Raw genomic sequence first — 12,075 nt, forward strand, 5'->3', positions numbered from 1 at the left:
CAGATCTCCGAGAGGCAGACCACCCATTGAATAGTGCTGCATCCAAACTTAGCCTCTCACATTCCTGCATAACTTAAGCAGACAAGATGACAAGTTTGCTGCTTTCATTGTATCTTGTTAACTACAGAGCTAGCACTTCCAAACTTTCAGCAGGATGTTTGAGTCTTTTGTGCACCTGACCAGAAAGCAATTTACGTTGTAACAAATGTTACAGTAAAGATATGTTCTTATCCCAGTAAAACTATTTTCTTAGAAAGTCATCACAATTAAGAATCTCTCTCCCACTGCCATCCTTACACTTCTATGGGCTCACTTGCCTAGTTAAATGATATTTAAAATACCAATATTTGGCCACATAAGGGCCAGTCTTTGCAACAATGGGAAAGAACAGAGAGAATCCAAAGTCACCAGTGCAAACCTGAAGTACATGCTCTTCTTTAGGAAAGGGTTCTTTCAAACAAAAAATGTTCACTTGTTGCGTTTCTAAACATCCTGAACAACTCATTTTGTCAGTGCACCCAGACATTTGATGTTCATAAAACTTCTCAACCACCAAAAGATGCACGGCAGTTTCAGCAGATGTCACACAAAACTCTGCACGACAGGAAGGGCAGGCTATGGACAGGGACAGTAGCCAAACAGCTTGGAGACCCCACTCACAGAGCTCTAACACCAGGGTTTCAGCTGCCCTCCCAGCTTCTGTCCATGGCATACTGTGTGTGAATGTTCGGCCATAGATGCTGCCTTTCACAGTGAACTCACCAACTTCAGCACGTTTGTAAAACCTTAGGAAGCAGGAGAGGCAGGGAGCTGCCAACTGCCACGTGCTCCAGTTGTTACACACAGGGGCTGCGGAAGAGCTGCTTGGAACCTCCAGAACCAGCACTAACTGTTCGTTCAGCTTCAGACAAGTACCATTTTCCACTACGCACTCCAACTGCTATAAACCCCCAAGCGTGTCCGTCAGCAGCAGCAAGCAAGAATTCCAACTGAACACTCTGTGTTGAGCAGCCAGTAAAAATTACATCCTCTCGGATTAATCATAACCCTGGAGGAGTCAGCCCCTCCGCTCCCGCTCAGCAGGAAATCCTGCTGCATCATGGCTTGGCTAGCCATTTCAAACACCTCTGCACCCCACTACATGGACTTTCCTCAGGCTGGCCACCAAAAATTCATCTCAGTGGAGTCACAAAGAAAACAAACAAACAGATTGGCCTCTAGTTGGGTAAAAGAAAGAACTTCTTCCCATGGTTTTGACAGACAGCCTACATACTGCCTTGGGGCCCAGTGATTTCTTCACAAGTTATACCATAGAGACACTCATCAAATGACCTTGCTATCTACAGATGAACAAAAAAACCCCTCACTAGGCAAAGTAAAACTGCTTTGGATCCAGAAAATCTGGACTACTCCTTCTCCCATACCACCCCTATCTCCAGGGTAATAATGTGGAAAAGTTAAACGAGTCTTAAGGTGTCTAAATGCAGGCATTAATGTCATCCACCACACCAGACACATGACACAATTTAAGAAGAGTTGCGTTACCGGTGCAATCTGGAGAAGGCTTTCTGCTCCTCAACGACTTAATAAACCCTGTTACTAGCCTTAACTCTACAGAGCTACAAGAACCTCAAAATCGTGCGGAACACAACCAAAATAATCAATATTTATAAAGCCGCTCAATTTAGTTTAATTAAACTCACACTGTCTCACCGGAAACTAAGTTTTTTGACGCCGATATGGGCAGCCACATGCCCGCAGGTTGCCCCACAGGTGCCAGCGCTGCTCCTACGGCCGGGCCAGGGCTCGCCCGGTGCCCACCACTCGCCACCAAGCCGCCAGCACCCACGGCACAAGCCTTCCTCCTGCCACCAGAATCCTCGCCATTTTTTTGGTGGGGTTTTTTTTTTTTTGTTTGGTTGGGTTCTGCTGTCCAGCAGCTCAGGACCCCGGCCCGGTGTCCCTCCTCCCAGTACGGCCGGAGGGCACCACCGACGCTCGGCTTCTCCCCGCCCGGAACCACCAAGCAGCCCGCCCCGCCGGCCCCCCGGGCTAGGGCACGGGCACGCTGCTTTGCCCACCCCGGGGGCGGGGGGAACCCCACGGCGACACGGCACGGGGCTGTCCCCCCCTCGCCAGCCCAGGGGCGGCCGCTCGCCCCCAGGCCCGGCAGCCCGCCCGCCCCGCCGCGACCCCCGCGCCAACAACCGGGGGAGCAGCGGCGGGGCGGGGGCCCCAGCTCCCCCCCCACACCCCGCCAGTGTGTGACCCCCCCGGGCCCGCCTGTCCCCTCCCTGGACGCCAGCCAGGCGCCGGCGGGGCGCTGGGGCGCCCGGGCCCTCCCGCCGCCCTCCCCCGGGCCGGGCCCAGGCGGCGAAGCGGGCCGCGCCGAGCCGAACCGGCTCCCGCAACTTTCCCTCCCCGCGGCCACGGCACCAACTCCGCCGCCGCCGCCCAGCCCGGCCGGGGCCGCCGCCACCCCCCGTGCCCCGCGCGGCGGAAGCGCCACCCCCGCTCCGCCCGAGCATCCCCCGCCGCCGCCGCCCGGGCCGCCCCCGCCCCCGCGGCACTGGGCCGCGCAGCGGGAGCGTCGCCGCCGCCCGGAGCGGGGCGCAGGCCCGGCAGCGGGAGAGGCCGCCGAGCTCGGCCCGGCGCCCCCGGCAGCCCCGGCGGGGACAATGAGATGGCGGCGAAGAGCGCCGCGCCCGGGGGACCCGTTGCTCCGGCAGGAGCCGCCCCGCCCCGCGCCGCCTCCTCTTCCCTCCCCTCCCCTTCTCCTCTCTCCTCGCACGGGCAGCGCCCGCTCCCGGCCCGGCCGCCGCGGAGACCGAGCGAGCGAGCGGCCCCGGCCCGCTGCCCCCGCCCCTCGCGCCTCCATCTTGGATCGGCGCCTCAGCGCCCTCCCTCCCCCGCGCCCCGCTCACCTCGGGCCGCGCCGCGCCGGGCCGGGCGGCACCCCGGGAGCCTGCGGAGCGGCTGGCGCGCGGGGTCCGGGCGGGTGCGGGCCGGGGCCGGGGCGGCGGCGCTGGCGGGGGCCGCGCTCACCGGAGCCGCAATCCTAAACCGCCATCTGGCGGCATTTCCGACCCGCCAATGGCGCAGCCGCCGCCGCGCGCCGGACCCCCAGCGCCCCCTGGCGCCCGCGCGCCGCCACTGCCCGCCCGCCGCCGCCGCCGCGCGGGGAGGGGGGGGGGGAGCGGGGGCGCCGCGGGTCGGGGCGGCACGCGGGCGCCGCAAACGTCTTTCGCGCGAAAACGCCGCGCATGCGCCCCGCCGCCGGTGCCCGCGCGCGGCGGCGGGGCGGAAGGCGGCCGGGAGCGGCGCCGCTGAGGGGGCGGGGCGCGGCCGGGGTGACAGGAAACCGGCGGAGCCCAGGCGGGCGGCTGTCGCGACAGAGCGGGGGCGGGGCGGGGCCGGGGAGGTGGCGCCGGTCTCCGTGAGGCGGCGGGGGCGCGGCCCCGGGGCGGGCCCGGGTGCCGGAGGGGCGGCCTGTCCCCGGCGGCCCGCGGCGATGAGGCCCCTGGGCTGAGGGGGGCGGCGGCCCCCGGCAGGGGAGAGGCGGGAGCGGCCGCCGAGGGCGCGGCGGGCCGAGGCGGCGGCGCCGGGCGGGTGTTCGGTACCGGTAAGTGCTCGGGAACAGGAGCGGGCGGGCGTCGCGCCGCGGGGGCCGCAGACGTGGCGGCCGGGAAGGGCCCGGTGGGGCCGGGGCCGCCGCTCGCTGTTGGGCGCACTGGAACCCCGGTGAGCCCGCGCCCGCCGCTCCAGGGGCGCCGCCGCCTGCCCGCGCTCCCGGTGCAGCCCGAGCGGCGCCCCCAGCCCTGCTGCCCGCCGGCCTTCCTGCGGCTTGCCGGAGGAAGAGGCACGGTAGTCAGCAAAACGTCTCCGGTCTCAGCCTGCCGTCTGGCCCGGTAAACCCGGAGGTGCCACCTTGTGCTCTCGTTTCAGCCGGTTGTCACGTACCGTTTAAGACCTCGCTTAAATCTAGCCAAGCTCTGTTCGTGGGCTGTAGGAGACTGTACATAAAGTGTGGACGTGTTCTCCGTGCGTGCTTACCCCCGTGCCTGGATATGCGGGGTTTGTCCACACCAGGGGGGTCGGGGTGGAAGTTTGCAGGCGAGGTGGCTCCTGTTCCAGATTCACTCAATGCCAGCGTTGCAGCTGCAGAGGTCGTAGTTGCAACAGGCAACGGCCACGAATGCAGAAATCGGGGCAGAGTGTTTTCTCATAGAACCGAACACGCTTGGAGCCCTTATATAGCAAGAGAATAGGCTATTGAGAGCAAGAGAAATGGAAGGTGTCGCATATAACCCCACTGAAGTCACATGTGGCAGCTTCAGCGAGCTAGCACGAATACAGATTGGGTTTGGGCAGCAAAATATTATCAGAAGTGTACTGATAATTCCTGGGGCTTAAGGGTAGGGTTTATATTTTAACTCTGTGAAGGGTGTACTGGCTCTTCCCCGAGGCAGTGCTGTTGGAGATGGCTCGTTTGAAGACACGAGATACTGGTTTGTTGGTTTGCGTGTAACATTCACTCTTGTGCTTAAGTACTAAAAACTTTCGTATAATTGCTCTTTCATTTTCTTAAATACCTTCTGTTATTCATTGCATTTTAATAAAGACTTGAGTTTCTTTGCATATATTTTCAATAAAATTGATTTATATGCTTAGACCATCTGCCTAAAAAAGATAAAGGTATTCTGATTTTCCAGCGAGCACCTTATCAAACAGTTTAAAAGCGTAGCAGCAATGTACTGTTTCAGTGATACCCACATTAACTGCCTGTGCACCTTATGTTGCCTTTTCTTCCTTCTCATTGCGTTCACGTTGTGTTACCCTAGTCAAGTCATCACATGAGTGTAGATCCCTTGGCATGTGCCTTTGCCTGGACTATCAAGCACCAAAGAATCTCCGGCAAGGTAAAGGTGGTCTTAATGGAGAGGGTGCTGAAACAGGAATTCAGGAGTTTTTTCCTGCACCTGATAATCAAAATCAAAACTTGCATTGTGAGAAGTCGGTGCACGCAAGTTCTTGGTGGAGGTGGCACAAGTTCAGTCAGTTACATGGGTTTGTAGGGATGGAGTGGATCTTTCATACGTACAGTATTCAAGGGAAACTGTTAGTCTGTAGTTATCCTATAGAGGTTGCTTACAGCCCTCTGGAAATCTCAGTTGTGGAGATTCAGGTTTTTTCCCACAGAAGAGGCAAAGGAACGTCCCTGCGAGGACTGCCTTTCAAGAGCGCAGGGATAGCCATTTTCTTGTTTTCGACTTTGTAAGGACCGCAGTTGCCATGTCTGCAAATCTTTTGTAATGATATTTCAGGTTTTGACCGATCTGGCAGAAGATGAGGCTGTCGTTCTGTGGGTTTATTGGAAATTTGCGGTTCGAATCTCCAGTCAGGCTTCAAAGCCTTAATTCCTTCAGGCACGGCAAGGAGGGGAGCTCAGCCTCCCACCCCCAGGAGCTGAGTGGCACCTCTACCTGGCCAATCAGCTGCTGTGTAGTGATTGGGGGCGGGGAGGGGGGCGGCAGTGTTTGCGGGTTTTTCTTTTAAAAGAAGTCACAGTGTGTAGTTACTAATGATTTGTGACGTTTATTGAATCCATTGTGATTATTTGTTCACCCATGGGAAAACCGGGTTCACACTTTGGCAGTCAGTGAGTTCCATGAGCCAGTAATTTAAATGGGTGTCCCAGGCTGTCGTTTGAATTGGGAATGTTTTTGTGATATAACATGAGAATTTTGCATAGTGCTTAACCTTGTCTTAAACTCGATTCAAAATCAAATTTTGCTTTTCATAGAAAACTCAAAGCATTTTATGTTTCCAGATATGAAGAAAAATAAAAACTTCATGCGAACTCCACAAAAGAGAAGTAGTTTTTCTGCACAGGCTGTGCTGGTTTCCGTTTATTTTAAATTTGCATCTGGGCAAACAATGGATTTGGGATATGCGCTAATCTCAGTCTCCACTGAAATTCTCACTGGTTAAGAAAAGCAAGGTCACCAAAGAGTACAAATAAATCTACTATGTGAGAGTTGGAGTAACATTTGTCAATATACTCAATGTTTAGTAGAGAAAATTAGATTTTGGCTTAAGCAACTCCCGTTATTTTTTGTCCTTTATTACTTCTCATCTCCTGCCTTTCTCATGTCTGATGTGTTTGACCTTCTTTCCAGACCTTCCAACTGTGAGCATTCTTAGTGCTGAAGAATACTGGAGGGAATACAGCATCTGTACAGGACAGCCATTTTGAGCTACATGCTCATGAGCTGTTGTTTTCCTCCAGAGGGATCTCTGAATGCATTACACAGGTCCAGCACTACATTTGCAACTGCATTTTGTCTCTTTTCTATACCCTTTTCAATACTTGTTGGAAGAAAATGTAATCTAAACTCAGGAACCAACAAAGTTACCATCATATGCTAATAGTAAAAAAAATTAGTTGATTTGTTTTCATGAACTCGGCTGCTTCTTAACGAAATGACTGAGTTTATACAGGCTAGATCCACTGTCACGGTAGTAACAATGCCTCATGCACCTTTTGTCTTCTTTTTCTCCCACTTATTTTACTCCTGTTCCATGTATTGTGCCTTAAATCAAGATGATCTTAGATGTTTTTTAAGATGTGGGGACAGCAAGGCAGGATTGTGAATTTGTACCACAAGGAAAATGCTAGGTGAGAAAAGCTGTGCTTGTGAAAATCCTGCCTTCCTGGAGCCATTCAGTGCATTTTGCATTTGCATATTAAAAGAATCTGAAATTAACAATTTATCTGAAGAAAAAGTGCAAGTAGCAGGTGGGACTGGGGTAGGTTTCTGGTAGGGTGTTTTTAAATGTTTGATGGTTTGTTTGGGCTGCCTGCTAGCACTGCTGATACCCAGCTCTTACCCTCTTTATTTGCTCTCTTTGGCATTTCAGCTGTTTCTTCTCAAGTTTCTTGGAGTATTTAAGCGACATTAATGGGCACTCTGGAATACTCCTCCACCATTTAGCTGCGCACTGGCATCGTTTTTTTTTTTTCAGCTGAACTCTGCTGAAAATGGGCTGGTGGCAGAAACGGGAACAGGAGTGCTACCCAAGGTCTCCTGCACAGACAAGGTTGTTTCTTGTCCTCAGACCCTCTAACGTCTACCGATCTCAGCTTCAGTGAGGGATCTGGGGGCCGGGCGCGTTAGCCTGCCAAAGCAAGAGCAAGGTAGTGCCCCCGGTACCAAGATGGGCAGCATCCTAACCTCCGTGCTTTCTAACTTCATCAAAGTGGGAAGCTAGGTGCGGCTGGGTAGTGAGTCAGATGTAATAAAACTCTCCCAGCAGACTGTTACTAAGCGGTAACTTAATTTCTTTGTTGCAGCACTGGGGATAGCTCCACCGTAAGTGCTCCAAGAATCTGGCAAACTTGCAAGAGGCTAGATACCATAAAGTTATACATATACATGAGATTTCCTGGAACTCATTAACATATGCAAGTGTCTGGTCCACACTCACAGTTGTCTCTCCTGGTGTCTCTCCTGGTGGTCTCTAAGCGGGCATAGGGATCTTCTATTGCTGCCATTCTTTTGTAACTTTCTTATCTTTATGGTCCTGCGCATCTCTGTAAAGTGAGATTATCCAGGCAGCTCCCTATCTCACAACCATCCAGAGCCTCGCGATCAGCTAACTACCTAGTGCTTATGACAGTTTCCTTGTTCTGGAGGCCTTCTCGTAACCCCCCCACAACCATCCTGGAGCCTCTTTTGTTCAGGTAAATATCTGTGGTGCTTACGACATCTTCCTTGTTCTTGGGCCTTAACCCTTTCACCCCAGGATCCCTCGCTTACTTGTGCAGGACCGAGCTGGGACTCGGTGCCTGCCCCTCTCCCCACCTCCCATTCACTGTGATCCCTGCCAGGATTCACTCTGCCTGCAAGAAGTAGGCTACAGCTTAGCTTGGGTGTAGGGAGGGTGTTCAATAAATACAATAAACTGTGAGGAAAAAGGAAGAATGTCCCATTCTTATGTAAATTATTTTTGTCAGGAGACACAGGGGATGCAGATTATGGATGGACAAAATGCAAAGGCTAAACCTGGCCACTGTATTTTTAAAGTGTTTCTGTGAAGAGCTATTGCACCTACTTTTACATCGCCTTTTGATCTGTGGTCTCCCTGACAAACCGCTGCGGTGCTGTTTGGCCTGACTGTCCACTCAGCTGTGGTCTTGCATGTTCAGGACCCGCCTGCTCCCGTGCTGCGGCACTCCTGCAGACAAGGACTGCAGGGCTGTCCCTGCCTGTCCCCTGCTGACACCGCAGAGGCCAAGCTGCTGCTCCTGGGGATGGATGACTGGATGGCAGGTCCCCCTGGGCATCCTCTCCTCCATGGTGCTGGTGAGCACAGCAGGCACAGGGTGGTGAACTTTATCGTTACGAAGCTGTAGGAACCTTATGCTCACCAAACAATTGCTTGTTCTTTGGAATAGTTCCATCAATAATTCTGAGATGGCTGAGGAATGGTTTTAGCAAGATGGCCCTGATTGCTTTCTCTCCTTCTGAAGTTTCTTGGGTTTTGTGGTGGTGTCTTTTCGTAAGCACGGTGGTTGCCAGTTCACAAGGAGCGTGGCCTCAAGGGCATGCTGTTGCTTCTGAAATTGTCAGCTTTGAAAAACCAGCAGAATGTTTCATGCCTCCCTTGGGTATTACTTTCTGTGCTGGGATGTCTGTAACCTTTCCTGTTTGCTACCTGAGAGCATCTACTGTTTCTGTTTAGGCACCCTGTAAAGATGTAGATGACCAAGAGGTGTCTCCCCTTCTGGCCTGGGATTAAATCTCTGTCGCAGGTAAGATCTGCATGGGTTTATTTGCTGGGGTGAGTAGAAGACAGGGAAGGTTGCATTTCTCCTGCTGCCAGCTCTTTTTGGAAGGGCTTTTTGTGCAGATGGTTGAGGGCGCTGTGAAAACAAAGTAATCTTAATGACATCCCTGTGCCTGAATTAAATAGACCCTCTGCTGTCATGCTGGGCCTGGGGACAGCGATGGCATGCTCAGCGGAGAGCTGGAGGAATTACGGCTGCAGGTGGGCTCCCTGCAGGTGGGCTGCACGTGCTGGGGCCAGCGACGGCCGAGTGGCATTTGTGCCGGCTAAGGCCGGGTGTGCAGAGGGCTTGCTTGCTTGCTTGTTTGGAGGGCGATGCCGCCGTTGTGACATGCAGCGCCACAGATGCCGCCGTTGTGACATGCAGCGCCACATGTGTTGCTGCACATGTCACAGCGGTGCACACAGATCATGGGCGCTGCTTTGGTAGCATGAAATGGACCTTCAATCGGAGACAGAAGGGTGGTAGTTTGTTGCTGTGTTTGTTAAATGCCTGCCACAGGAAGGGCTGGTTAGTGGTCCGGATTGTCTAGCTTTTCCCCATTGGAAATAAATTATCTAAAAAATCAGATTTGAAGAACAAATCTGTGGCAAAACCAATCACTGGAAATAACAGGATGTAAAAAGAAGATGGAATTTTTAACATTGTCAAAATACTGTTCAAAAATATGTTGATTACTCATAAGCTGACTACGCTGACTGGCTCAGGGATACTCCTTGTTTCCCTGTGTTGCTGTCAGTCTAGAAACAAGGCGGTCATCTCCTCCAGCCAGATTTCTTCCATAATCTTGCAACATTAGCAAGCAATTAGCAATAAGTATAATTCATAATTACAGGGTATATACTGTCCAAAAAGCTTAGCAAGAGAACTTTCTCATTAGAGTAAGAATATATGAGAATGCATTATACGTACTATACATAATGAGAATATACATAATTTTCAAAAATTAGTGACTTAAGGTGAAGTGCCATGGTTGACTTTTAAGGAGATCCAAATGGCCTGACGATCAAAGGTATTTAGTAGTAACTCTGCAGAAAATTAAAGCAAAACCAAGAACAATCTACTAGTACTTGTACTTGGTTGATAAAAGTAGCTTGTAAACAGTAACAGCATTTACATACTAATGTAAATTCTTGCTATTCATTAAATAAAAATAACAGTGCATCTTCATTTTTTTTCTTAAGACTGGGACATTTCACTGAGGAAATGGATACATCTTCCCAAAAATACCCAGTCAAAAAGCGAGTGAAAATTCATCCTAACACAGTAACCGTGAAATATACTTCTCATTACCCCCAGCCAGGAGAAGAGGGATATGAGGATGTTAATGAAGATACCGGAGGATTTTTGGAGGATAATCCTAAGAAAAGACTACTGAATGATGGGAAGAAGAGAGAAAGGACCTTTTTTGGTACAATAGAGACAAAGCTTCAGCCAGCACAACTGCCAAAACCTGATGAGATCAGGCAGTCCCAGCATTTTCCTGAAGGAAACATACTGCAGTCAAGGAAAACATGGGTAGTCCTTTTTGGATCTGCCGTGGCTCACGGATGTGTGGCTCTAATTACAAGACTAATTTCTGATCGTTCCAAAGTGCCATCCCTAGAGTTAATTTTCATCCGTTCAGTCTTACAGGTGCTGTCCATTACTGTTGTGTGTTACTACCATGAGCCTCCCTTTGGCCCCAAAGGCTACAGACTCCGGCTCTTCTTCTATGGAGTCTGCAACGTTATCTCTATTACCTGTGCTTATACCTCCTTCTCTATAGTTCCCCCCAGCAATGGGACCATTATGTGGAGGGCTACCACTACAGTGTTCAGTGCCATTTTGGCTTTTTTAATCATAGATGAAGGAATGGCTTACGTAGACATAATTACTGTAGTTGGCAGTGTGTTTGGTGTTTGTCTGGTCATGATCCCCAACATTGCTAAGGAGGAAAACTCTTTGCTGAGCACCTGGAAGGAAGCTTTTGGCTATACCATGACCGTTATGGCAGGTTTGACCACTGCTCTCTCCATGATAGTCTATAGATCAATCAAAGATAACATCAGCATGTGGACAGCACTGTTCACCTTTAGTTGGACAGGAACGGTGTGGGGAGCGTCCACTATGTTCTTACTTCAAGAGCCAATTGTCCCACTGGATGGAGAGACCTGGAGCTATCTCCTTGCCATCTGCCTGTGCTCCACAGCAGCCTTCCTGGGAGTCTACTATGCCCTGAGCAAGTTCCACCCCGCTTTGGTCAGCACCATACAGCACCTGGAGATAGTCATTGCCATGGTCCTGCAGCTTGTTGTGCTGCGGATCTTCCCAGGTGCTTACGATCTTGTTGGGGGAGCCGTTATTTTGGTTAGTGTTTTTTTCCTTGCATGTTATAAACTGTCCTGGAAGAATATAGGAAGGCAAGATTATCAGGAGATTGTGGATTCTTCCATTAAATGAATTGTGTTTTTTCCATCCAGTTCTGGCTCCGTGACCACGTGAAAGTAACTCCTTTTAACTCTGTTGTGTTCTAGTGTAGTGGCCAGGTCCTCCCTCTACTGTTTAAATTCACAGCTGATGTAGCAGTGTTGGTATTTCCAGACTTCCATGACAGGTGAATTGGTTCTAGTGCATACAACCATGGACATTTTGTCATGTGAGAAAACAGTTTGTCTCCAGCACGTGGGTGCAGAAGCAGAAGCACAGACTGGCCCACAGAAGCGCAGCCTGAGCCATAGGCATGTTCTTCCTCACCTTCCCCAGATAAGGCAATACAGGAATACAGAGACAGAGGGATTCACTAGTGACTCCCATTCCCGTGCGGTGTGGCAGCAGGAAAATGAACAGTAAAACCATTAAAATGGTCAACCAGAGTATTCATTTCCTCTGTAACACTTCTTATGCTTTGGCTGTAATATTCTAAATGAAGTAATGCTTGTATTTCTGTGGTTAAAACGTGCATTTCCTGTGTGTATAAAGAATAAGTCAGTAAAGCTTTTTGTGCTTTGTGGTTAAATTTCTGTCTGAATTGATGCAGGAAGCCCAAACCTCCTATGAGGGCAAGAGAGCCCCCAAAACTGGACCTCTAGTTGTGCCACAGCTGTGAAAGAATGGTCCCCAAGAACTGTAGGGTCCGTGACAGATAAAAGATCTACCCCTGAAGCAAAGCACTGTTCTATGGAACCACTTTCTCTTAAAAGAGTTTTCAACTATTATGCAAGGGAGAGAAAAAAAGAAACAGG

At 51.3% G+C, this 12,075-nt stretch overlaps 2 protein-coding genes across 3 annotated transcripts in view; one reads left to right on the top strand and one right to left on the bottom strand.

Moving 5' to 3' along the window:
- STAG1 (STAG1 cohesin complex component) overlaps positions 1–3,211 on the bottom strand; it is a 199,965-nt gene extending 196,754 nt beyond the window's left edge. The window contains exon 1 of the mRNA XM_055817028.1: positions 2,925–3,211. The gene's annotated coding sequence lies outside the window, so the exon portion shown is untranslated. The remainder of the gene's footprint in view (positions 1–2,924) is intronic.
- A 252-nt stretch (positions 3,212–3,463) lies between these two features.
- Positions 3,464–11,849, top strand: SLC35G2 (solute carrier family 35 member G2). Of its 2 annotated transcripts, none has more exons than XM_055817038.1 (3): positions 3,464–3,622; positions 8,746–8,815; positions 10,036–11,849. In XM_055817038.1, exon 3 carries the CDS (start codon positions 10,058–10,060, stop codon positions 11,291–11,293), a length of 1,236 nt encoding a protein of 411 aa, XP_055673013.1. In that variant the 5' UTR covers positions 3,464–3,622; positions 8,746–8,815; positions 10,036–10,057; the 3' UTR covers positions 11,294–11,849. The 2 variants fall into 2 exon arrangements, with proteins under 2 accessions (XP_055673013.1, XP_055673014.1); XM_055817039.1 differs by lacking the exon at positions 3,464–3,622 and adding an exon at positions 3,638–8,366.
- The last annotated feature ends 226 nt before the right edge of the window (positions 11,850–12,075 follow it).

Source organism: Falco peregrinus, chromosome 12 (genome assembly GCF_023634155.1).
Source record: "Falco peregrinus isolate bFalPer1 chromosome 12, bFalPer1.pri, whole genome shotgun sequence".
In the NCBI taxonomy this organism is placed as follows: Eukaryota; Metazoa; Chordata; class Aves; order Falconiformes; family Falconidae; genus Falco; species Falco peregrinus.

Bases quoted from the DNA above. Each gene is read 5' to 3' on its own strand.
- SLC35G2 (XM_055817038.1), top strand. From the start codon at position 10,058: ATGGATACATCTTCCCAAAAATACCCAGTCAAAAAGCGAGTGAAAATT.